Below are 26,020 nucleotides of genomic sequence, written 5' to 3' on the forward strand. Positions count from 1 at the left end.
GCTGACAGCTCAGAGCCTGGAGCCTTCTTCCAATTCTGTGTCTCCCTCTCTCTGCCCCTCTCCTGTTCACACTCTGTCTCTTTCTCTCAAAAATAAATAAACATTAAAAAATTTTTTTAATAAAAAGAGGGGGACATACTTGGTTCATGAGTAATCTATAATTAGTTACTGTTTAATAGTTGCAAGTTAATGAAAAGGAAAATATAATCTTACATTTTGCACCAATGAGGAAAAAATAGAAAGGTTAAGTATTCTATAAGAATTTTGGTAGCCACTGAAATGTGCCATAGATTATCTGTTACAAAAATGATTATTTATGGGGTGCCTGGATGGCTCGGTCAGATAAGCATCAGACTCTTGGTTTTGGCCTTGGTTATGATCCCACCATTTGTGAGATTGAGTCTTGCATTGGGCTTGTGCTGATAGTGTGGAAACTGCTTGGGATTCTCTCTCTCTCTCTCTCTCTCTCTCTCTCTCTCTAAATAAACTTGCCCCAAAAAAGGAAAAATGAATGATTACTTACTATCTAAATATCCCTAGACAATAACTTTCTTTCTTTCTTCCTTTCTTTCTTTCTTCCTTTCTTTCTTTCTTCCTTTCTTTCTTTCTTCCTTTCTTTCTTTCTTCCTTCCTTCCTCCCTCCCTCCCTCCCTTCCTTCCTCCCTCCCTCCCTTCCTTCCTTCCTTCCTTTCTTTCTTTCCTTTCTTTCACGTTTATTTTTGAGAGAGAGGAAGAGATAGAATCCCAAGCTGCATTGACAGTGCAGAGCCCCATATGGGGCTCAGTCTTGCAAACCTGAGCCAAGATCAAGAGTCAGATGCTTAACCAACTAAACCACCCAGAAGCCCTGAGAAAAATTTTCTGTTTTAATAAATACCACCTTTATTTGCCAGGTCATATTTTTATGTAGCACCTCCTAAAACAGTGTTCCCTTAATTCATAAAGCAGTTTTATTGCTGTTTATTAAAAATTATTAAAAGTTGATAAATTACTTGTTTTTAATTTTTTTTTTTTCATTTTAGGCGGCTTGTTAAGTTCAAAAGCAAAACGGGCTAAATGTTCTACGCATAAGCAGAGAGTAATAGTAATGCTTTATAATAAAGTTTGTGACATTGTTAGCAGCTTATCAGAATTGCTAGAGATACAACTTCTCACAGACACAACAATTCTTCAGGTAAGTGTTTTTGAAGCATTTTGTTATATTTCTAGACCAAATGACTTAAGAATACAGCGTCTTAGTTCAGTATAACCTTGCTTAACTCAGTAATAATGCCAGCACTACATTAATTTTTTCCATTCAGAGTATTTCTGAAATGAAGAAATACAGGTCCAGGGAAGTTTTAAAAAGAAACATTTCGGGCACAGGATATGTGAACATAGAATCTAGACTCTAGAATTCAGATTTTAGAGATAAGTGATCATTTCCTTTGAAATATGCCAGGATATTTTCATCCAGACTAGCAAAATGTTTTGTTTCTTTATATTATATTCTTGTGATATTTATCAACCCAGCATGGGGAGATCAAAGAAATGGCCACTATAAAGGAAGGTATGTGCTAATGTGTTTGAGGTGAAAGGAGCAGAGAAAGAACTGGGTAGATACTGATGATTAATGAGGGTAAAGAAAATGCTCTTTCAGTTTTTTCTGTTAAGTTTATGAATATTTTGGAATTTAGTTAACATAGTATGTCTCTGAAATTAACTAGAGATGTATACTGATTACTTTTTGTGTATGCAGGTATCATCAATGGGAATAACACCATTTTTTGTAGAAAATGTCAGTGAACTACAGTTGTGTGCCATTAAGTTAGTCACTGCAGTAAGTATAATCAATCCATACTTTTAGTTATTCCCCCCAGTCAGAAAAGTATCATTTAATTCAAACTTGCAAAAATTAATGCAGATTCAAGTTTCCCATAGATTTATTTCAACATAAGGACTATTTTTGTGTGCCTTCTATTTTAAACACTTCTAAGTTTTTAAAAGTACTGCAGTTGATAATTCCTTAATATCTACACTTAAATCAAAATTATTTAAAATCATTTAAATTTTGTCTTTCCATCTCTAAGGTAGGATACTCCTATAAATGAAACTAGTATATTCTGACTTCTACAAGAATGTTTTAATTAATGATAGAAAAGTTGTACATATTAAGTCATTGTCATTGAAGATGTTGAAAACATTTTCATTTTAAATGGCAGATATTTTTACCAAGTGATATAGTATCATTTTTGTTTTCAAATAATTACAATAATTTGAAATCTTATAATTATTAAACAGGTATTCTCAAGATATGAAAAACATAGGCAGTTAATTTTGGAAGAAATTTTTACTTCACTTGCAAGATTACCAACCAGCAAGAGGAGTTTGAGGAACTTCAGGTAACTAATTACATCAAAGACCAAATACAATGAAGAATTGCATTATATTATAGTCCTTGTATATTTATTCTTCATCATCTTTTTTATTTTAGTGATCAAATAAAAGCAGGACAATTCAGGGGCGCCTGGGTGGCTTAGTCGGTTAAGCGTCCGACTTTCGTTTAGGTCATCATCTGGCGGTTCGTGGGTTCGAGCCCCGCGTCGGGCTCTGTGCTGACTGCCAGCTCAGAGCCTGGAGCCTGTTTCAGTCTGTGACTCCCTCTCTCTCTGACCCTCCCCTGCTCACGCTCTCTCTCTCTCCTAGAAATAAATTAAAAAAAAAAAAAAAAGGCAGGGCAATTCAGTCAGCAGCATGAAGAATAACTCAGATATGTGCAAAAACAATGCATATTTGGGGGACTTAAAGAAGTTCATTGATTCTCCAGTGTAAAGATCTTTGACAAGGTTTTTCAGTCTTTGTGCTGTGGACATTTTGGGCAGATAAAACTTTGTTGTACAAGGCTGTTGTGTACATTGTAGGATGCTTAGCAGCATCCCTGACTTACATCTTCTAGGTGACAAGAGAACCACTGCCCCCTCTTCTAATTAGCACAACCAAAATTTTCTCCAGACATTGGCAGATGTCCCCTGAGGGTCAAAATCATCCTTGATTAAGCCATAGTAGAAAATCTGGCTTGAGAAAGTCAAAGGCAGTTCAAGTGTTTTATAAGCCATACTAAGGAACTTAGATTTAATCCTTTAAATAGTAGGAAGTCATTAATATTTTTAAAAGAGAGCTGAAAGGTTACTCTAGCAGCTATATGGAGAATAGACATGGAGACTAAACGCTCTTAAATCACTAAGCACAGAGTAACTGAGAAATGTTATACTCTGCTGTGGTCAGCATGATTATCTTTGTTGTCATAGGGAATCATTATTATAACTATCATTATAATATTCCTGAGTGATTCAGTGTGTTCACCTGGCATATAGGGTTATTTTAGATTGCTTTGAAGGCTACCTTACATAAAATAATTATTTTTACCTTAATTTTTTAGCCTTATTGTGTATAGTCTATTAAACCTAAGTAAAAACTACCAGTATGTAAAAGAATTCTTACACCTTTACAGTATCTATAGAATTAAAGATTTAGAATTTGATTTTTTACATTCTGTGTTACTGGCCTTATACCCTAGCATAGATGATCAAGAGCTGACTGTGTAGCAAATTTTAATAAGAAAATGAGTGGGGCGCCTGAGTGACTTAGTCGGTTAAGCATCCGACTTTCGCTTAGGTCATGATCTCGCGGTTCGTGGGTTCGAGCCCCGCGTCGGGCTGTGTGCTGACTGCCAGCTCAGAGCCTGGAGCCTGTTTCAGTCTGTGACTCCCTTTCTCTCTGACCCTCCCCTGCTCATGCTGTCTCTCTCTCTCTCCTAGAAATAAATAAAACATTAAAAAAAAAATAAGAAAATGAATACCAGAATGCATGGGCATTTGCAAATCTTAAACCCTTTCCTCATTTTAAAAATCATTTTGAGAAATATTTGATATTATTCATTTAAAAATTTTTATCTGCAGTGCATATATAGAAATTTGTATTAATATATGTATTAATAAAATATTGCATTTTCCCTTTGACCATTTTAATTAAGCGTGTATAGGTATTGGTATTTTTCTAATTTATTAAAAACAATTAGACATAATGATACTATCATAAGCGCTAATGATAAGGGTGCCTGGGTGGCTCATTCAGTTAAGCATCCGACTTCGGCTCAGGTCATGATCTAACGGTCATGGGTTTGAGCTCCGCGTCAGGCTTTATGCTGAAGCTAGCTCAGAGCCCGGAGCCTCCTTCGGATTCTTTGTCTCCCTCTCTCTCTGACCCTTCCCTGCTCATGCTGCCTCTCTCTCTCCCTCTCTCTCTCTCTCTCTCTCTCTCTCTCTCAGAAATAAATAAAACTTAAAAAAAAAACCCACTAATGACATTGCCTTGAAATATTGGTAAAGCATCCTGAATTTTCAGATGATACATGACGTGTAAAGTGAACTTCTCTTTATTCTCTTTGTTCTATTATTGAAATGTTTTCTTCTTCATTAAAGGTTAAATAGTAGTGATATGGATGGAGAGCCTATGTATATTCAGATGGTTACAGCACTGGTTTTGCAACTAATTCAGTGTGTTGTACATTTACCATCATCAGAGAAGGACTCTAATTCAGAAGAGGATTCAAATAAAAAAGTAAGGAATCTTTTATAACTCCGTACTTTTATAGGAAGAAGCACCTAAATTCTCTGCCATTCTTCTAAAACTGAAGTTCTTAATTAGGGCTTTTAAGACTGGTCTTTAGGATCCTGGTAGAGTACAGGATTCAGTTTTTGGGAAACTTCAGTCCTGTTACTGACGATTTTATCTTCTAGTCACAAAACATATAGATCATTTTAATATGAGTTTGTTTCCTCAGTTGTAAAATGAGTATGATAATACCTAACAAGCCTTTCATATCATCTTCTAAGTTCAAGTGAGATAGTGGATGTGCAAGTGAATATTATAACTATCTATACTAATCCATACATATGATTGTAATATAATTAACTTTCATGCAGAATTAATGAACACCCTCACTGTTGAGTAATCATAGCAAAGATTTGCTTTTGTTTTTGTAGCTTTTAACTATTAGTGCTTATAATTTTTCCATGTTCTTACAGTATTATAAAAAAAATCAAATGAGAAATGATTTTGTTTCTCTATTCTGTTATTTTCAGAATTTTGTGTATTAATATAATAATAGATAATTAAGTAAATGAAAAAGTGAAAATTGCAGATCACAAAAGTTGAGGTCACTGTCCCAATCTGATTTTTTTCTCCCTAGTCTTTCCTTCTTTATTTTTGGTAACGGATGTCATGAGAATGTTTATCTCCTTCTATTTTTATTTATTTATCTGCATAAATTTAATATAGAATTTTTTAATTTACAGAAATGACATAGCTAATTTTTTCAGCCAACATTGTTATTAATACATAATAACTAATACCCGATTCCTTTTACTTAAACATATATAATTGTATCACAACTTAAAACAAGAGTTTCTCTAGGTATACTTAGAAGTAGAATATTAAATAGTGTACATGCATTCTTAACTTGTCAGTTTGTTCAACAAAGTAGTATTTTAGTTTTCTTTCTTTTAGATTTTACCTATTCTAATCAGTCTGAAATGATACCATATTTTATTATTCATTTTCCTGGTAACTCTTGAGCTTCTTCACGTATTTATTCATTGTTGGATTACCAAAACTTTGAACAGACTGTTTATATCCTTTTCTTTAAATTTCTAATAAAGGAATTGAATTTTCTTTTGTATTCTATTTTAGCATTTCATAAACTTTGAGCTTGGAATGTTTTTCTAAATTCTTTTTGTATTTTCAATCAGTTTCTTCTTCTGACCCAGATCATAAGAAATTATTAATAACTACATTTATTAACCACATTTGTTAGTCTTTCACATTTTAATAAGTTAAAATGAACTCAATATTTTTATTCAGTTGTTTTTATAAAGTATTTAAATGTGTTTACTAATGGTAGCTTCTGTCTTTATATATAAAAGAATAGCCTAAGCTTCTTAGTATTTAAATTTATCACCCCTATTCAGTAATAACATGGCAATAGCAACTGAACTAACCTTTTTTTGTTGTTGTTGTTTCTTATGTCTATATAAATTCATTTTTCTCAATCCAGGTTGACCAAGATGTTGTCATTACCAACTCTTATGAAACAGCCATGAGAACAGCCCAAAACTTCCTTTCCATCTTCCTTAAAAAGTGAGCAAAGTTAACATTTGATTTTTATTTCCCCAACATAGGAAATAATTCATTTATTTTATATAAACGTTAATCCAGTTTCCTGCCATAACCTGAATTTTGAATATGTCACCTTGGTCCTTGAATTCCTAATGTTTTAAAATGAGACAGTTGAAATATAAAAAATCTAAAATCTTGTGAACTTACTTATATGCCTGACTCCACAAATTAAAGTACCAGGTTGAAACTCTGTAATTTTTTTTTTTTCAGTAAATTTTGGGGCATTCTAATTGATAGGAAAGTTTGTGGAGAAAGATTTATTTGACCTTCATAGAGAAAAAGAGTAGTTATTTTAAAAAATGTATACTTGCTGGAAAGTTATGTTTATAATAGTCAATAAATGAATTACCTATAGTAGGGGGAAGAATGAAATTTGACATAGATTCATTTTAAGCCATGTTATTTATATTTAATGTACTTTCATATATATTATTATTAGATATGGGGAAGAGAAAGCTTAGTTAACAAAATTTCAATCATATTGATGGGCAAGTCACCTAAATTCATAGCTTTTTCATTATTTATCTTTGAACAGATGTGGTAGTAAGCAAGGTGAAGAAGATTACAGACCACTATTTGAAAACTTTGTTCAAGATCTACTTTCAACAGTCAATAAGCCTGAATGGCCAGCTGCTGAACTACTCCTTAGTTTGTTAGGGAGACTGTTGGTAAGAGTATAGCATTTAAAGATTATTAGATTACTAGAAGACAACATAATGAGGATGTACTGATTCACAGATGATGAATTCTTTAAAAATGTGTAAGGAAATATGACCATTGCATCTTTATTTTTGCATGTGCATAACTGTACACAATATTGTCAATATTTGGTAGAAAACTTGGAAATCTTGTGACTTTTAGTGCTTTTATTTCATTACATAAGATAACAGTACTTTAAAAACTTTTTCATTACATAAGATAACAGTACTTTAAAAACTTTCTGCAGGGGTGGAGGGAGTTGGAAGTATATTGTTAGTTAAAAGCATCTCAATACTCAGTCATAAGTTATTGTAGTTAATTCATTTCAAAGCATGAAACTAATTAATGTGAATTCTTTGTTATCATTAAGAATATTTCTAAAACATGACACTTTCTAGTTCTCATGTAATACGATAGGAAAATGCAAAGAATATTGTGATTTCTCTTTTTTTTAAAATTATATTTAGACCTGTGCAATACAAATCATTACAAAGCTTTTGGGACCTTACAGTCTGTGAACTGGAAAACATACAAATAAAAGAGTTGAGGCTACATTTTGAAAATATGACTATGTTCTTAAAGAGGTTTAATCTATATTTTTTTAAATGAAAATGTTCAGAAAGTAACCACTTTTGGGACAATATCACAGGAAAAAATACTTAAATTTCAAATAATACAGCATAGATTTGGAATTTATATGATAAATTGCTATTAAAATGTCATAAACTGATTAAATAAAGATTATTTTGATATTTAGGTTCATCAGTTCAGTAACAAGTCAACAGAGATGGCTTTAAGAGTGGCATCTCTTGATTATCTTGGAACTGTTGCTGCACGATTAAGGAAAGATGCCGTTACAAGCAAAATGGATCAAGGGTCAATAGAACGAATTTTAAAACAGGTATTGAGATAAAGGATTTAAATTATGGAGATAAATATTAGTTAAGTACTTTCTTTAGGTATTCTTATATTAGTGTTACATATCATTTTATAGATTCAAAATAAGATCATGCATTTCTAAAAGTTGATTTTTCAAAAGCCCCACAGAGAAAGTTATTTATACCTTAAAGTGTATTGTCGTGTCTAATAGGAAGTTTTAAGTGATTTATATAAATCCTTAGTCTAATTTATATCTGTGAACTGCTTTTATGAATGTATGATGCTGTTTTCTATTTGATTTAACTAAGTTTTAATTAAATCTTTAGTTTACTAAGATGTTGTTTTAGCACTCCCCAATCAAATTGTTTTCTACCTTTGAATTTTGTGTATCTTTTTATATTGGAGAAGAGTGAGGAAGAAGACTTCATTTTATTATATTAGATAGTTTTCATGTTTGGCAGAAAAAAAAAAGTATTTTATTGCTTCACTTTTTTAAGTGTGGGTGAGGTGGTAATAATACTAAAAGTTACTTAAGGAAATTGGTAGATGATTTCTAATCTTACCATACACAACTGTTTTCATTTTCTTTATATTCTTTTTTTAACATTCGTAACCATATTCATGCTGGCCATTAGAAACGCCTCTAATATTTTTTATTATATTTTGTATTTTGAAATAATTTTAAACTTATAGAAAAATTCTAGGAATAGGACAAAGAGTTCCCACAAACCTTTCACCCAAATTTCTTAATTGTTGACAATATGTAACACTGCTTTATCTTTATGTAACATTTCTTTTTCAAAATATACATGCTTACCTGTATGTGTTTCATTTTTTTTTAACTATTTGAGCAGAATTAATGCCCCCAATACCCTTGAATTTCAAAGTATGATTCTCTAGACAAGAAGCACTAATATCAACATCACCTAGGACCTTGCTAGAAAAGCAAATTCTTAGGACTCTTTTACTGAATCATAAATTCTGGGGGTGGGCCCCAGCATTATTTTTTGATAGACCATCCAGGTGGTTCTAATGAATGCTGAAGTTTGAAAACCACTGCTTAGTGTATATTTTCCACAAACAAGAACTCTTGCTTAGGGGCACCTGGGTGGCTCAGTCAGTTGAGTGTCTGACTTCAGCTCAGGTCATGATCTTGCAGTTTGTGGGTTCGAGCCCCATGTCAGGCTCTGTGCTGACAGCTCAGAGCCTGGAGTCTGCTTCAGATTCTGTGTCTCCTTCTCTCTCTGCCCCTCCACTGCTCACACTTTGTCTCTCTCTGTCTCAAAAATAAATAAAAACATTAAAAAAAAAAAAAGAACTCTTGCTTAAGTACCCACACTACAGTTATCAGAAGCAAGAAGTTACCATTAATGTAATACTACCATTTAATATAACACTGCCATCCTATTCTATTTCCTAGGTTATAATTTATTGCCATCATTATTTTAATGTTCTAATTGTCCTAGAAGTAACCTGTGAGAGCCCCTTTTAGTTGGCTTTTGTATCTTTCTGATATGTCCCCATCTTTCTTTGAGAACTTTCTTACTTTGTGGCACAGCTAGATGTTTCAAAATCCTCAATCCTCTCTTACTTTCCTTGCCTCAGCCCTGGAATCTACCGTTTCACCAAATACTACAGGTTCTTTTTATTGGAGAATGGTAATTTAGAAACAAAGATCTAGGTGCCAGGTGCCTTAGAGTGGACCTATGACTTATTTGTTACATATGACTGTGTAGATTGTACACTGTAAAACTTGAGGGCAGGGGTCATTTGTAAGTATTCTTACGGTTCTTGACATACATCCACATTGCTCTTGGAAGTTTACAGTGCTATGATGAATTTCTCCATGTACCCATTTCACCACACTCTGAGAACGTGGGTTATTAAAATCTTTGTTTTCTATTAGAGATATACTAAAACTTTTTTTTAAATCTTTATTCATTTTTTGAGAGCAAGAGAGACAGACAGACAGAACATGAGGCAGAGAGAGAGGGAAACAGAATCTGAAGCAGGCTCCAGGCTCTGAGCTGTCAGCACAGAGCTCGATGCGGTGCTCAAACTCAAAAAACATGAGATCATGACCTGACTGAAGTCAGACGCTTAACCAGCTGAGCCACCCATGTGCCTCTGTTTAGAGATATTCTAAACTATACTGGCATTTCATGTGATAAAGCTAGAGTATAAGCTATAAACACGAATGTCAGCTCAGTTAATTTCTGACTGCATATTGTTCTTGACAGGACCTAAAGTTTCAGTACTCTTCTGTTCCTAGATAAGTGAACAGCTCACATATTACTGTATATCTAATATCCTACATGAAATAAAGTACGATTTTTGTATTATAAATACAAGTATTTCTCTTCTAGAATGTTTTAAAATATCCCAAAGAAACCTGTAGCACATAGTAAAATAAATAAAAGTTTCCATTTTTAAATTAAAAATTTGGAATTGCCTCTTTGTTTCCAAACAGAAAACCAGTGTATAGGACCTTCCTGTCTCTGAATACTTAACACATTATTCTGTTGGGGCGCCTGGGTGGCTTAGTCGGTTGGGCGTCCGACTTTCGCTTAGGTCATGATCTCGCGGTTCGTGGGTTCGAGCCCCGCGTCGGGCTCTGTGCTGACTGCCAGCTCAGAGCCTGGAGCCTGCTTCAGTCTGTGACTCCCTCTCTCTCTGACCCTCCCCTGCTCACGCTGTCTCTCTCTCTCTCTCCTAGAAATAAATAAAACATTTAAAAAAAACCAAAAAAAAACAAAAAAACCACATTATTCTGTTAATTTTTATGTCTCCTACCTATGTGTCATTCTTCAAAGAAAGGTGACTGTAATTCATAAAAATACGGGCCCATCTCAGCTATCAGTCAAATGTTTTTTATGAAATTGAGTTCTTCTTTTTCCTTTTAGTTGCTATACTTATATTTTTATTTTTTATCATTTATCAGTTTTTCCCTAGATTTGTATTTACAACTAGATAAATTATTAAAATACACTAGTAATATCATTTTTGTTCTTACTTGTTTATTTTGTAGGTTTCAGGAGGAGAAGATGAAATACAACAGCTACAAAAAGCATTGCTTGATTACCTGGATGAAAACACTGAGACTGATCCTTCACTAGTGGTAACAATCTTTTCTCCCTTTTTTGGAGTTAACACATCAAATTCAAAGGATCTGAAAGAAAATTGGGAAGTGTCATAAGAGGAAGGTTGTTTGGAATACTGATTTTTAAAACAAAGGGATAGTTGATAATGTAAATTAAAGAGAGTGGTTACAGATTGATTTGTCTTACATGGAATTCTGGTACAGATATGTATTATACTAAAATGGTGTGACAAGGAGAAATCTTTTTGTAAGTTATTTTTGAGACTGACCTAGGTCATTGCTCTTCAGAGTGGACATGGCCCAGGTGGTGCTTGAGATGATCTATGAGCATATAAAAAAAAGTATTAGAATTTTATGTGTATATTTCTTAAGTATAATCCTTAATTCTATTTTTATGTAAATTGTATATCAAAATTAGTAGTATAATAGGCTCATATATAAGACTTATAAACTGTATTAGAAAACACTGCATGTATTAGGACACTTTGCTTTAAGTTTATTTATTTATTTTGAGAGAAAGAGAGTGGAAGAGGGGCAGAGAAAGGGAGAGAGAGAATCCCTAGCAGGCTCTGCACTGTCAGTGCAGACTCCAATATTGGACTTGATCCCACAAACTGCAAGATCATGACCTGAGCCAAAATCAAGAGTCAGGCGCTCAACTGAGTGAGCCACCCAGGCACCCCAGTGTACTTTTTAATTTTTATTTTTACTAATGGGATATGCAGTCTAAAGAGGTTGGAGGTAACTAAGCTATTCAGTCAACTGCTGCAGGCTTTTAGTCTGCATTAAAAGAAACAGATAATAGGTGTACCTCCATATTAAAATATTTCAGTAATAATTGGCTGTGTATTTCTTGAAGTAAGGTGGTATTTTGAAAGTAATTGGAGTCTTCTACCTTTGGCATTTTATCCTATTGTTTTCAACTTTTCCAGTTGAGCTGTCATCTGTCCAATTTTAGTGACCTAAGTGTGATGCTTTCCTTTGTTAAGTAATTGATATTAGTATTCTAGATTTAATACAGCTGTATTTATCAAATTAATCTTTTGACATCATTAATACAAGTATCAAGACAAAGTAAAATAAGTTTTCTGTCATTCAGATATTCAAATCTTCTAGCTTTCTTTTTTTTTTAATAATTGTCAAGTTGGTTTCCATATAACTCCCAGTGCTCATCCCAAATGCCCTCCTCCATGCCCATCACCCCCCCCTTCCCTTATCCCCTACCCCTATCAGCCCTCAGTTTGTTCTCAGCATTCAAGAGTCTCTCTTGAGACTCCCTCTCCCCAGCTATTTTCTTCTAGCTTTCTTAAAATCTGTTTTTATCTGCTGGAAGTTGCTTTAACGTACACCTGATATTTATTCCTGATAGTAAGCAATTTATCAGTGGGTTAGAAGTTTCATTTAAAAATTCTTTTAATTTCACCAACTTCAGGTCTTATCTATTTTCTTTTCAGTTTTCTCGTAAATTTTATATAGCCCAGTGGTTCCGTGACACAACTCTGGAAACAGAAAAAGCAATGAAATCACAAAAAGATGAAGAATCATCTGAAGGAGCACATCATGCGAAGGAAGTTGAGACAACTGGTCAAATCATGCATCGAGCTGAAAACCGGAAAAAGTTTCTTAGAAGCATTATCAAAACCACACCTTCTCAGTTCAGCACATTAAAGTAAGATCCAGAGAAAAAGCATCTTTACTTTTTTAATTGTCTCTTTGATATCTATCTATTTTGCAAAATAAATAAATTATAATTTAATGACTTTTTGTTGTAGGATGAACTCTGATACTGTGGACTATGATGATGCTTGTTTGATTGTTCGATACTTGGCCTCTATGAGGCCGTTTGCCCAGAGCTTTGATATTTATTTGACACAGGTAAACTAGACCAGAATTCCTTGTACAATGATACTGATTTTTCTAATTATGGATATTTATGGAATAGTGTATGTAGTGTATGATGTCTATTCACTTTAAAAGATCATAAGAGTAGCATTTGTTTCTCTGTCCCATATTTGTTAAGATGTCTTTTTTTTACATCCCTTTTACGTATTGATTCATGTTTTATAGCTAAATGGATATATGTGTAAATATACCAGATAAATATATCTGATGACTGGTTGATGTTATAAAAATAAATTATTCAGTTACCAAATTATTACCTAAATAATACTAAATATCCTGAATTAGGTACTCATAGCAAGGTTTTAGTGGAGCTACACGTTCTTGCACGTGAAGTCTAGCGATAAAAGAACAGGTTTAATTGAGAATGCCAGGATAATGAAAAGGCCCTACAGTATAGAATGCCTGAGTTACTGTACTGACCTTCAAGTTAAAACTTTGGATCAATAAGATAATGTCTTCTACTCATATAAAAATTAAAGGAAGGTAAACCCAATATTTATTTTTCATTTCTTTTGCATATTTTCATGCTATATTTTGTTAAATGTTATGTGTTCTAAAATTTATGAAAATACTTACGTTTGCTTGGCAGATCCTTCGAGTTCTTGGTGAAAATGCAATTGCCGTTCGAACAAAAGCCATGAAGTGTTTATCTGAGGTTGTTGCTGTAGACCCCAGTATTCTAGCAAGGGTAAAGAAGAGCACAAATGATTGTTCTCATTTGAATATTGCATTCAGGTTAAAATATTAGCTCTACTTAGTAGTATAATTTATATTTTCTTTATTTTCCTTTAGCTTGATATGCAGCGAGGAGTTCATGGACGATTAATGGATAACTCCACTAGTGTTCGAGAAGCAGCAGTAGAATTATTAGGTCGATTTGTTCTTTGTCGACCTCAGCTTGCTGAGCAGTATTATGATATGCTGATTGAAAGAATTTTGGTATGTTGTTTGGTCATTTTTATTATGATTCATAAATATAATTTTGCCTTTCTTATTTCACATTTAATTATTAAGCTGGAAAAATATCAGTTACATATTTATATTGCCTAGTCTCTATACTATAGCAACTTTTAAAGGAGGACATGTTCCCCCCACTGCCCTAGAAAACCTTTCCATATTTATTTTACAGACACCCCCTAAAGACAGTTTAAATCAAATTGAAAATTAAAAGCTAAAGTTTTAAGTCTGTAGTGCTGATACAGTGGGTTGGAAGACAGGGGAAAGCCGATAGGTACTCCTGGTGCCAAGAATCAGATCCAGAAAGTGGTGGCTGGACAGCCCAGAACATTGGGCAGGTTCTAATCTCTAGTCCCCCAGATTTAGAAAGGAGAAAAAAGATCCTCCATTCCTACCCTACCTGAGCTAAACTAAGGATCCTAATGATTGGACAGTGCCAACAGGGGAAGGGGGCACAGATTTCAAGCCTAGCTCAGCCACACGCCCAAAGAAAGAACTAAAGCAGGACATGTTTCTTTTTTCTTTTTTTTATTTTTTTTTATTTTTTTTTAAATTTTTTGAGAGAGAGAGACAAGAACACGAGTCAGGGAGGGGCAGAGAAGAAAGAGAGACACATAATCTGAGGCAGGATCCAGGTTCTGAGCTGTCTGCATAGAGCCCAACATGAGGCTCGAACCCAACAAACTGTGAGATCATGACCTGAGTCAAAGGTGAACACCTAACCAGGTGAGCCACCCAGGTGCCCTGAAGGACATCTTTCAAGAGGAGGACTGCTCAATATTATAAAACAAGTCATTGTTGAAAATTGGACTCCTTTTTTCAGTTACTACTGCGTTTTAATGATTCAAGTTTACAATGAGTAAATGATAGGAACTACAATGGCATAAATATTTTGGATAGGAACCTAGAATAAATTTAAATTTATATGGATGTATATAAATAGGAAGAATTATTTCATTGAGAACTAAGTGCAGAATTTTGGTATCTGACAATATTTTGGGATTCTTTGTGTGTATCTGCACGTTTCCTTAAAGCTGAATTATGGCAAGATTTAGATATGTGCATATTAAACCAGAAAGCCATTTGAGTCTTAAGAACAAACTAAAAAAATACTGTTTTAAGATACTCCTTTCTTGTATGTCATGTAATCTCTGGTTCTGAAGCTTTTCCCTAGAAAATGAAAGGAAACAGGAAACATTGGTATTACAAAATATCAGTGGAATCACATCAGCCACTGCAAGCATGTTGACTTTTGTAACTCAAAAGAAATGCATTAGGCACAAGATTAGGCATTCCTACAGTGACAGGAGTTTATCACCTTTAGTCTAGTGTCAGAATATTTAAATATTTAAATCTAAAGAGTTAAAGATAATTACAGCTTCAACTAGCATAAAATCTTCGTTGAAACAAAGAATAAATGTTTGCGTATTAGTGCCTTAGCCTTTTCAAGAATGAAAGGCAAAATCAATAGGATTCTCAAATTAATAGCATCTACTCAAGCAATATATCTTAAAATAGTTTCATGATTGTCAGACTATATAATGGAAATACTTTTGCACATTAAATGTCCAGTGCTTTTTATTCATTTCTAAAAATCTTTAATTATGAAAATTTGTGAAGAGTGATAGTGCAATGAATACTCATGTCTCTAACACCATATTTCATCTATATTTTTTGCTAAATTAGTTTAATTAAATCACAAATGTTTTGCTGCCTCTTCCATGGATACTTCAGCTAGCCTCTCCAAAAAGTCCTGTCCTTATAAAAAAATTATCTCACCCAACCAAACTAACACTCCCTGAATATCCTCTAAAAACCAGTTGACATTTGATTCTCCAATTGTCCCAACAATTGGGGTGAGGGGAGATTTCTAGTTTTCCTTTAGAGTACTCTGCTTTATAAACGTCCCCCATTACATTTAAAAAGACCAAGTCAGGGGTGCCTAGGTGGCTTAGTCAGGTGAGCATTTGGCTCTAGATTTCAGCTCAGGTCATGATCTCATGATTTGTGGGATCAAGCCCCTTGTTGGGCTTTTTACTGACAATGCGCAGCCTGCTTGGGTTCCTCTCTCTCTCTCTGCCCCTTACCCACTTACATGTGCTCTTTTCTCTCTCTTAAAATAAAGCTTTTTTAAAAAAAGACCAAGTCAGTCTTGTTAATTTCCTCATAGTGGCAGTTGTTTGATTACATTTAAGTTTAACATTTTTGTTAAGAATACTTCATATGCTGTTTAAGTGCCAGGCACTGTTCACTATTCTAAAAGCTTTATATTTGTTATCCCATTTAATTTTTCAAGTTTATATTCTAGTGTCATGTTCTGTGTTACTCAATATTTTTTAATGTGTTGGATATCATATAAAAGCAAAACAGTATAGTAACCCATATTTATTGTAACGTTAATAAGAAAGAATATAAAGAGGAAATATATAGACCATCTTTATCATGTTAATAAATATTCAATATACTGCCTGTTGGTATTTATTTTTTGATTTCATTTTAGCACATTTCATACACCTGAGCATCTTGAGTTTTCTGATATTTAAAAATACTTTTCTGTTCTTAGGATACTGGTATCAGTGTCAGAAAAAGGGTAATAAAGATTCTAAGAGACATCTGTATTGAGCAACCAACATTTCCAAAAATTACAGAAATGTGTGTAAAAATGATTCGCAGAGTCAATGATGAAGAGGGCATTAAGGTAAGATGAAATGATAACTATTTTAAAATTCATTTATCCTTAATGTTTTAAATAATTTAAATGTTTATTGTAGCTAAATTTTGTAAAATATATGTAAAGTACATGTAACTGTATGCAAAACCTTTACAAGCAAATCAGTATTTTTAGATTATCAATTCAAAAATGACATACTTTCATACATTTTTGTTTCAAGATTTTATATTAATAAAATCTGATCTCTCTCATCCAATTCAATTATATTTAATGTGATTGTAGTAATTACATTATATGCAGCAAGTTTATTATCAAATTAAAGTTATTTTATTTTTCAAATGGTATGTACTTGGTTTTCTAAGTTAAATACTTTGTTGCAAGTTAAACCTGAGTTCATTAGTGAATTTATATGTATATGATTGGCCCGGCATTTTTTTGTTTGTTTGTTTTGGAGTTTTTTAGCAGCTTCTCCCTCCCCCCACCCCCCACCCCAAAAAAGTAGCAAAAACCTTTTTTAGTTTGATCAAAAACATTTGTGGGAGGTGGCTCAGTCATTAAGTATCCAACTTCGGCTCAGGTCATGATCTCATATTTTGTGAGTTCAAGCCCCGCATTGGGGTCTGTGCTGACAGTGTGAAGCCTCGATGCCACTTCAGTTCTGTATCTTCCGCTCTCTCTGCCCCTCCCCTGCTCATGCTCTCCTTCTCTCTCTTTCAAAAATTAAATAAATAAATATTAAAAAATAAACTGTGTACTATGCAGATATCACCTATTTAAAATTTTTACCCATTGAAAAAGATTATGTTTTGAAAAATTGATGATTGTTTTCAAAAATTGAGGAATTCGTGCCAAAATGTTCTGGTAATTTGTGTTTTGATTCGTTATTTATAGCTTTGTTTTGGGCTTTTTATTTTATTTTTTTTAAGTAAGCTCTTTGTCCAGTGTTGGGCTCAAACTCCTGACCAGAGATCATGGGCCGCATGCTCTACCAACAGAGCCAGCCAGGTGCCCAACTTTATTTGGATTTTAATGAGAATTTGGGATTGAGAATTTTGCCATGTTTGGTGTAGTTGTGTAGTTTGAAATTTTCTTTTTTCTAGAAATTAGTAAATGAAACATTCCAAAAACTGTGGTTTACTCCAACTCCACACAATGACAAAGAAGCAATGACGAGGAAAATTTTAAACATCACTGATGTGGTAAGGACTTGAACAAGTGTGTGGTCCCTGTGGGTGCAAACCTAGTTGAGGCCTCCCCCCTCTTACACAGAGAGAGACAATGATTAGATATTTGTTAATCTTGACATTAATACTACAGTTGACCCTTGAACTACACAGATCCATTTATACATGGGTTTTTTTCAATAAATACAGTATAGTATCGTAAATGTATTTTCTTTTATGGTTTTTAAATAACATTTTTTCTCTAGTTTACTATAAGAATATAGTCTGAAATACATTTAACATATGTGTTAATCAACTATGTTATTGGTAAGGTTTCTGGTCATCAATAGGCTATTAAAAGTTAAGTTTTGGGAGAATCAGAGTTATGTGCTGATCCCTAACCTCTGCATTATTCAAGGGTCAATTGTACTTCCCTTACTTTCTGGAGATACTCAACTCAGCGGAGGCAAGGAAAATGAGATTGGTATTTCTGCATAGCCCTACTCTTTAACATTCATTGGCTTAAGCAATGATACTGAAATTCTCCAGATTCCTCCAGTGATTGAAAACAGACAGGGGAAGCAAAGTAGATGAATAGGTAACAATAGCCCAGGGATAGCAACCTAAAATGAGCCAGTACTTTTTCAGGAAACATGGATTAAGATTAGTTTCATTATGTTTAATTATACACATGAGCAATAAATATTTTTGGCCCAGAATACTTTTAATGTTTTGAACATAAATTATCTATTATCAATCACAGGTTCATCTCTCTTTCACTCATATCTTTATATCTGTTATCTAGGAGGAAAATAATAAGCACACATTTCTATTTGTGTTGTTTTAAACCTTACACATTTTTCTGACCAATACAAATTGCGATTCAAAATGTAGTACCGTAATTGTAAGTTTATATTTAAATCCTGGTTAGTTAACATACGTGTAATATTAGTTTCAGTTGTAAATATAGTGATTCAACACTTCCATACAATACCTGGTGCTCATCACAAAACTGCCCTCCTTAATCCCCGTCACCTATTTCACTCCTCATCCCCCAACCCACTTTCCATGTAATACCATATTTAGTTTGAATTCATTAAACTAATGTCTTGAATATATTCTATTTTTAGAACAAAATTATTTAATATTGATAAATCATTGGCTTACTAAAAGAATAGTTTACTTTAAAAATAATTTTTTAAATTGAGAAGAATGAGACATTTATATACCTCAGGCTAAATCTTGGCAAAATTTTTTTGTTTTTCAGACTTTTAAGTAAATTTCTAATGTTGATAGTTTCACCATATTTTCCTACTTAGGTTGCAGCATGCAGAGATACTGGATATGACTGGTTTGAGCAACTCCTTCAAAACGTGAGTGTTATTTTGACTCCTGATAACAGATAACATGAAATTTAATAGAAGGGCAGTTCTTTTCTTATCCTGTTAATCTATATGATAGACATGAGATTTAGAAATAGATTTACAGATTGCATTGAATATATATTTACATTATTTGACTTGTTATAAAATGTGTAGAATTTCCTCTAATAGTGCAGAATTAAACCACAGTTAGTGTTCTTGAAAAATTTCATAAATGGGAATGTTTTGCTTCCTGAATTTTTTTTTATTTCAGAAATTTTTAAATAGATCGAAGTACCCATCACCCAGCTTCAAGAATTGTTAGCATTTCCCTAGTCTTATTTTATCTCTAATCCTTCTCCTTTCGTTTTTTTATTATTTTCTGGCTGTAATACTTTTGAAGCAAATCTCATACTTTATATCATTTCACCATAAACATTTTAGTGTCTGTCTCTAACAGAAATTATTTTAAAAAAATGAGAATATCATTATCATCTATATCAAAATAAATATTAATACGTTATCCCCCCAACATCTAATGCCATTCAATGTTCATATTTCCCTAATCGTCTCAAAAATGTATTTATATAGTTAGTTTGCAGTTGCTTTGGTTGATAAAGCTCTTATATCCCTTAATTTATGATAGTCGACCCCTCACTGCCTCTTTTCCTATAGAGATAGAAATGTGTTTTCCTATAGAATATCCTACATTCTAGACTTCATAGATCTTTTCCTTTTAATGTTTAAGTTGTTCCTGTACTCACCATTTTTTTCTGTAAACTCTTCATTAGACCTAGAACCTTAATGATATTGAAGTTCAATTTGGGGAGCAGGGGACAAGAATACTTCATAGACGATGTGAATATTACAGCATCATATGAGGAAGCACATAATATTTAGTTATCCCATTTTCAGTGATCTTTCAGTTTAGGTATTGTCAACCTGGCGCACTTACTACAATGAGTCTGTTCATTTCTTAATATTAGTATGAATGAATAGATTTGTATACCTTTGTATTTTAATTTATTATAATCATAATTCTTTTTGAAGTTTAGATTGTCCCATCTTTGCCTAGCGGTAGTCCCTCCAAGTTAGTCTTGTATCCTCTTGAGATAACCTTGTTACTCTTTGCCTGATTACTTTTTGCCTCTACAAGGTGCCCTAGACTTGACTTGTATATTTTCTGTCCCAAACCTGAAATCAGCCATTTTTCCAAAGAGCCCTAATCCCTTTGGGTAGAAGAATCTGGGTGCCATGGATGTTCTTTGCTAATGGGTTTTCATAGCTTTGAGCCTTTTTCAGAAGATAGAGCTAGAAAATATGTATTTTTTATAAAGGCAAAAATTAATCAAGAATTTATATTGATTTTTTATTCAAATTTAAGATTATGAAAGTCTCCTTCTTTGATTTTATTCTTTCCTTTAAGCCAAAAATCTTAGTTCCAAAGGAAAGGAACATAACTTCTTATTTGCTTTGCCCTACTAATATTAACAGTAACATTTTTAGATACAGTTTGACTTCTTTGCATTTACTTTTATATATAGCTCACTAAAAATATATTATTAAAAGTCTATCATGTGGTGCCTGGAAGGCTCAGTCAGTTATGCATTCAACTATTGAATTTGGGTGAGGTCATGATCTTGTAGTTGTGGGGTCAGGCTCCATGCTGGCAATGCGGAGCCTGCTTGGGATTCTCTCTCTCTCTCTCTGCCCATCCCCCACTTGTGTTCTCACTCTTAAAATTAAAAAATAAACATTAAAAAAATACTTTAAAAAATAAATCTATCTTGAAATAAATTTTTTCTGTTATATCAACAATCTGTTGTCTAGTTAAGTCTATTTGTTTTTGTTCATTTCTGTATGTTTCACAGTATTTTTAGTAATAAAACTAATCATGTTTTTAATAGTCAACCAAAGTTGTTTTTTTCAAGATATATATAGAATATCACCCTTAAAAGCTTCTTTGTGCCTCTTTGTACGTGGTCCTCTTCCCTTGGACGTAGGAAACCACTGGTCTACTTTTTGTCGCTGCAGTTAATGCCTTTTGTTGAATTTCATATCCGTGGAATCATGCAGCATATAGTTTTTTTTTTTTGTTTTCTTTTAATTAACAGAATGTTGCTGGTATATTAATATTAATTGTTATTGCTGGCTAGTATGAATAATATGGATGTATCATAATTTCTTTCTGAATTCTCAAGTTTATGGACTTTTGTGTTCCCAGTATGGACTATTCTGAATAATATTGCTAGGGATATTTGTGTGCCAAGTTCTTGTGTGGATGTGCATTTTCGTTTTTCTTGGGTAAATTCTTAAGTGTGATTGCTGGATCATGTGGTGAGTGAGAAACTGCCAGACTCTTTCCAAAACAGCTGAACCATTTTGCATTTCTACCAGCAATGTTCCATTTGCTCTACATTTCTCACCAATACTTGGTTTTGTCAGTATTTTTAACTTTAGCCATCTGATGGTGTGCAGTAATATGCTGCTTTTAAAAAGCTTTTAAGATGCTTTTTTAAACATCTTCATGGTATTTGCTTATGTTCTTCAATCTATAATATCTTAGGCTCTCTTCATAAATCATCTACCATAAATCATCTTTTATTTCATAATTTTACATAATATATTTGCCATCATTTCCCTTGTAAATCAAATAATTAGCTCTATATTACAGAGCCTTGTGACCATCTTAGTTATAGTTATGTCAGCTGTTCCAAAGGGGACGTAATAATTGCTAGAAGACTCTACAACCACATTTTTTATTTAATAATTAAAATAAATGAGTAAGAATGAATTGTAGCTATCGGAAATGTCATTATTTATTATTCCATAAAAGGATCTAAGATAATATTCGTATGTATTATTGGCAAGTTGGAAGCAGAAGGGATATGACTAGATTTATAATCTTGTAGCAGTAAGTTTTATGTTTTTATATCTTTACTTTCTAGTCCTCTTTAGCTAGTTGTCCTTTCAGTCCTCTAATCCTTTCTCCCTATTATTTAACTTCTTATTTTAGTTTCTGACAAGTTAAGCTTACCAACAACACTGTGACTTTGTGGTAGTCATTAGACTAGCAGAATTTTGTTTAATGAAAGAAATAAAGCTAAAAAAATATTTATTATGGATACATGTTAACAGAGATATAACCACTCTTAACAATTGTAACAACATATATGCATAAATTTTGAGAGGCTAAGAAGGATGTAGAGAATGGACTACTAGAAATTCAGGAATAATTAGCACACATGGGGACGCCTGGCTGGCTCAGTTGGTAGAGCATGCATCTCTTGATCTCAGGGTCGTGAGTCTGAGCCCCATGTTGTGGTTAGAGTTAAAATTTTTTTTTTAATTTGTTTTACTTTTTAAATGGTTATTATTTTTGAGAAAGAGAGAGAGAGAGACAGAATGTGTGCAAGCAGGGGAGGGACAAAGAAAGAGAGACGCAGAATCCGAAGCAGGTTCCAGGCTCCGAGCTATCAGCACAGAGCCCAACACAGGGCTCAAGCCCATGAACCATGAGATCAAGACTGAGCCAAAGGCGGATGTTTAACTGACTGAGCCACAGAAGCACTGCATCTGCCCCCCAATTTTTTTTTTTAAGGGATAGTTAGCACTAGGACACCTGGGTGGCTCATTCTGTTCAGCATCTGACTCTTGATTTTTGCTCAGGTCATGATCTCACTGTTCATGGGATTGGCCGCACATCAGGCTCTGCACTGGCACCATACAGCCTGCTTGGGACTCTCTCTCTGGCTCTCTCTCAAAATAAATAAACGTTTTTTAAAAAAAGAATTAGCATACTTAACTATTTCTACATTAGCTCATTTACACATTCCATTCTCTTTAGTTTCTGCTGTTTCTCATTTTTATTATTTTTGTGTTGAGTGAGTTTCTTATAGGTCAGTGATTCCCAATTCATGGATTTTTTTTTTTAGGGACTTAGAGTACTGTATGAAACACCTTCAAAGTCAGACATGCACCAAACTATCCACCAACTAAATTTTGTTAGTATGCTATATATACACACACTTTAAATATATGCAGATTCATTGCCTTTATAACTTTTAATGAATTCATAGTTTTTTGTCGTTTTTCAATAGTATGTAAAAGAAAAATTTCTATCATGAAAGTCCTTATATGTATTTTTTTCTCTAAAAAGTAGTCCAGTTAGTTTAAACCACTGTGACAGGGTACACTGAAACTGAATTGATTTTCTAGTGCCACTCAGTCGTCTTTTTGTAGTTTATAAGAAAATACAGGCAATGAAAAACCTAGAATAGCCCATGTTTCATACATTCCTGGCCTGTGTAATCTAAAATGAGATCTCCTTAAAGTTTACAGTAAATACTTTAACAACCAGTGGATGATTAGGAAAAGTAATATATTCATATAATTTAATAGTAGTCCACAGCATCAAGGAACAGACTACTGAAACATACAGCAACTTAGATGAATAATAAAAACATTACACAGAATAATGAAGACTTACACAGAAGTGTCATATTCTAATTACATTTATATGAAGTTCTAGGAGAGTGAGGCTAAAACTAATCTGAATTGGAAAAACTCAGAGGAGTCATTGCAGGGGGAGGGAATTGACATGGAAGGGATATGTATTGTGTTCTCCAGAGAACCAGTAGGATACTGAGAGGAGGAGAGAGAAATGGACTTACTCTAAGAAATTGGCTGATTCGGTTATGGAGGCTGTCTGCAAGCTGGAGGCTTAGAACAGCCCCTGGTGTAGTAGATTGTGTCTGAAGGCCTGAACCAGGGTAGCTGATGGTGTAAATCCTAGTTTGAGTGCAAGAGGAGACTGATAGTCCAACTCAGGTAGTCAGAGAAACAGTTGGCTTCCTCCTTTGTCTACCTTTTGTTCTATTCAGACCCTCAACAGATTGTGTGATGACCACCCATGTTGGAGAGAGTGATCTGCTTTACTGAGTTGATGAATTCAGATGTGAATCTCATGTACAAACACCTTTACCAGTACTCAATTTTTTTAACCCGGAAGTAATGCTTAACCAAGTAATCAGGCATCCCTTGACCTAGTCAAGTAGACACATAAAATTAACCATCACAAATCCACTTCATCAACATGGTACCTGTATATATCTCTTTAAACCATACTTTATTTCCAAAAAACAATAACAAGATCCTAGTTCCATCTAACTTGATATAGCTATGCTGCATACAACTGAAAATGCATTCTCTTTCCCAGAAGAAAAAGTAAAGTCCTTGAGTGATGTTTACTCTTCTCATTGATATCCAGTAACTTGAATACTATGATTAACACCACTTAAATACTATGATATGAAGTCCATACATTTTATGTCATATGATAGGGAATAAGAGGGGAAAAAAGTAAGCAGTGGGAGGGAGCCATGGTGTCAGGCTGGGGGCTGCCAAAAGACGGGGGGAGGGGGCACATTATTTGCTTTTTCTCCATTTCTTTTTTCCTCTCTTCTCTCTGGACACACACACACACACACACACAATTGTATTCATAACAAAATAAGTAGGAAATACTTATGACAATTAAAATCCTCATTTCTGGGGGCGCCTGGGTGGCTTAGTCGGTTAAGCGTTCGACTTTCACTTAGGTCATGATCTCGCGGTTCGTGGGTTCGAGCCCCGTGTCGGGCTCTGTGCTGACTGCCAGCTCAGAGCCTGGAGCCTGTTTCAGAGTCTGTGACTCCCTCTCTCTCTGACCCTCCCCTGCTCATGCTGTCTCTCTCTCTCTCTCCTAGAAATAAATAAAACATTTAAAAAAAAAATCCTCATTTCTGTACCTTGTAATGTGGTCTTAGCTGCCTTCTTCTACTGCCTCCTCTCTATTCCTTTGCCTTTAACAAGCACCTTACGTGCCCTTCATTCATGGTGAGGTGACCCATACCTTCATTCATGCAGGGTCTGTACCACTAACAGTCCTGCCTGAATTGGCTTGTTATAGTTTTCCATTGACTTTAATCACAAAAGATGGTAATTCTAAGAGTTGTCCCAAGGGGTCTCCTGTATTCCAGATAGACTCTTCCTTAACTCCATTGAAGAGTAGTAGTCCAGTCTCATCTTGGTAGTCAGGATCAGTCAGTCACTCCAGACAATGCCCTAATCCTTTCTTTGCCTGTTGATTCAGAGGCATGAGAAGCTGAAAGTAGTTGGGTGGCAATCCTAACTTCCAGTCCAATTGGGATCATTGTTGTGTTTCCTGGTGCAAGCCCCTTCTGGAGCTCAGACCTATAGGTCAGCAAAGCATAAAGTTACCAGAAGCAAAAATTTTGATGGTGGGTCACTAGAGATTCTATTTCCACCACTTGAAAATTCCTAGACTGTGAATCCTGGTTATGGGCTAAATAGCACCATATATTGCATGCTGATTCAGAGCACATAGAACCTCCTATAGAATCTTGCCTCAGCCATGCAAGATATTACCACCTATCTGGTGCTATCCCTGAGTCTTCAAAGGGCCATTCCATGTTCTGTCAAGTGAGCTCCTTCACTGATTAAAAGTAATGCTGTGTAGAATACCATGAGAGTGGATAAGGCATTCTGTGAAGCTACAAGTGGTAGTTTTGGCAGAAGCACTACATGAGGGAAGGCAAATCTGTATCCAGGGTAAGTATCTGTTACAGTAAGAACAAAATGCTGCTCCTTCCCTTATGGAAATCATCCTGTGTAATCAGCCTGCTCACAAAGTAACTGGCTGTTCATCCAGGGAATGGTTCCACATCAGGGATTTGGTGTTGGTCTCTACCGCTGACAGACTGGCAGTCAGCAGTGGCCATAGCCAGACACATTGGCCTCCACGAAGAGAAGTCTATGTTCCTGAATCTATATATAACCTCCATCCCTGCCACCATGGACAGTTTGTTCATGAGCCCACTGAGCAATACAAGAGTAGTTGGAGAGAGAGGCTCTATCTATACCTACTGTCCTCAGAGAAGGTACCTACAGAATGAGTCTTCCAGTCCACTTGATTATTTAAATCCTCCTCTTCTGAGCTCATCCTTTCTTTGATGAACATTCGTCTGGGACACGAATAACCTTATATTTTTTATGCATTCAGAGATGTCTA

At 34.2% G+C, this 26,020-nt stretch overlaps 1 protein-coding gene across 2 annotated transcripts in view; it reads left to right on the plus strand.

The window, feature by feature from the left end:
- The window catches only part of NIPBL (NIPBL cohesin loading factor), a 199,048-nt gene that overhangs the window by 140,700 nt on the left and 32,328 nt on the right, over positions 1 to 26,020 (plus strand). For both annotated transcript variants that reach the window (XM_039250518.1, XM_039250519.1), the window contains exons 18-32: positions 1,023 to 1,174; positions 1,739 to 1,819; positions 2,281 to 2,381; positions 4,461 to 4,599; positions 6,095 to 6,177; positions 6,752 to 6,884; positions 7,673 to 7,816; positions 10,823 to 10,912; positions 12,349 to 12,563; positions 12,667 to 12,769; positions 13,386 to 13,484; positions 13,589 to 13,735; positions 16,317 to 16,451; positions 17,525 to 17,623; positions 18,907 to 18,960. In XM_039250518.1, the coding sequence (XP_039106449.1) occupies positions 1,023 to 1,174; positions 1,739 to 1,819; positions 2,281 to 2,381; positions 4,461 to 4,599; positions 6,095 to 6,177; positions 6,752 to 6,884; positions 7,673 to 7,816; positions 10,823 to 10,912; positions 12,349 to 12,563; positions 12,667 to 12,769; positions 13,386 to 13,484; positions 13,589 to 13,735; positions 16,317 to 16,451; positions 17,525 to 17,623; positions 18,907 to 18,960 (1,775 nt within the window). The remainder of the gene's footprint in view (positions 1 to 1,022; positions 1,175 to 1,738; positions 1,820 to 2,280; positions 2,382 to 4,460; positions 4,600 to 6,094; positions 6,178 to 6,751; positions 6,885 to 7,672; positions 7,817 to 10,822; positions 10,913 to 12,348; positions 12,564 to 12,666; positions 12,770 to 13,385; positions 13,485 to 13,588; positions 13,736 to 16,316; positions 16,452 to 17,524; positions 17,624 to 18,906; positions 18,961 to 26,020) is intronic.

This window comes from Hyaena hyaena, unplaced genomic scaffold (assembly GCF_003009895.1).
Source record: "Hyaena hyaena isolate Hyena2069 unplaced genomic scaffold, ASM300989v1 scaffold_372, whole genome shotgun sequence".
NCBI lineage: Eukaryota > Metazoa > Chordata > Mammalia > Carnivora > Hyaenidae > Hyaena > Hyaena hyaena.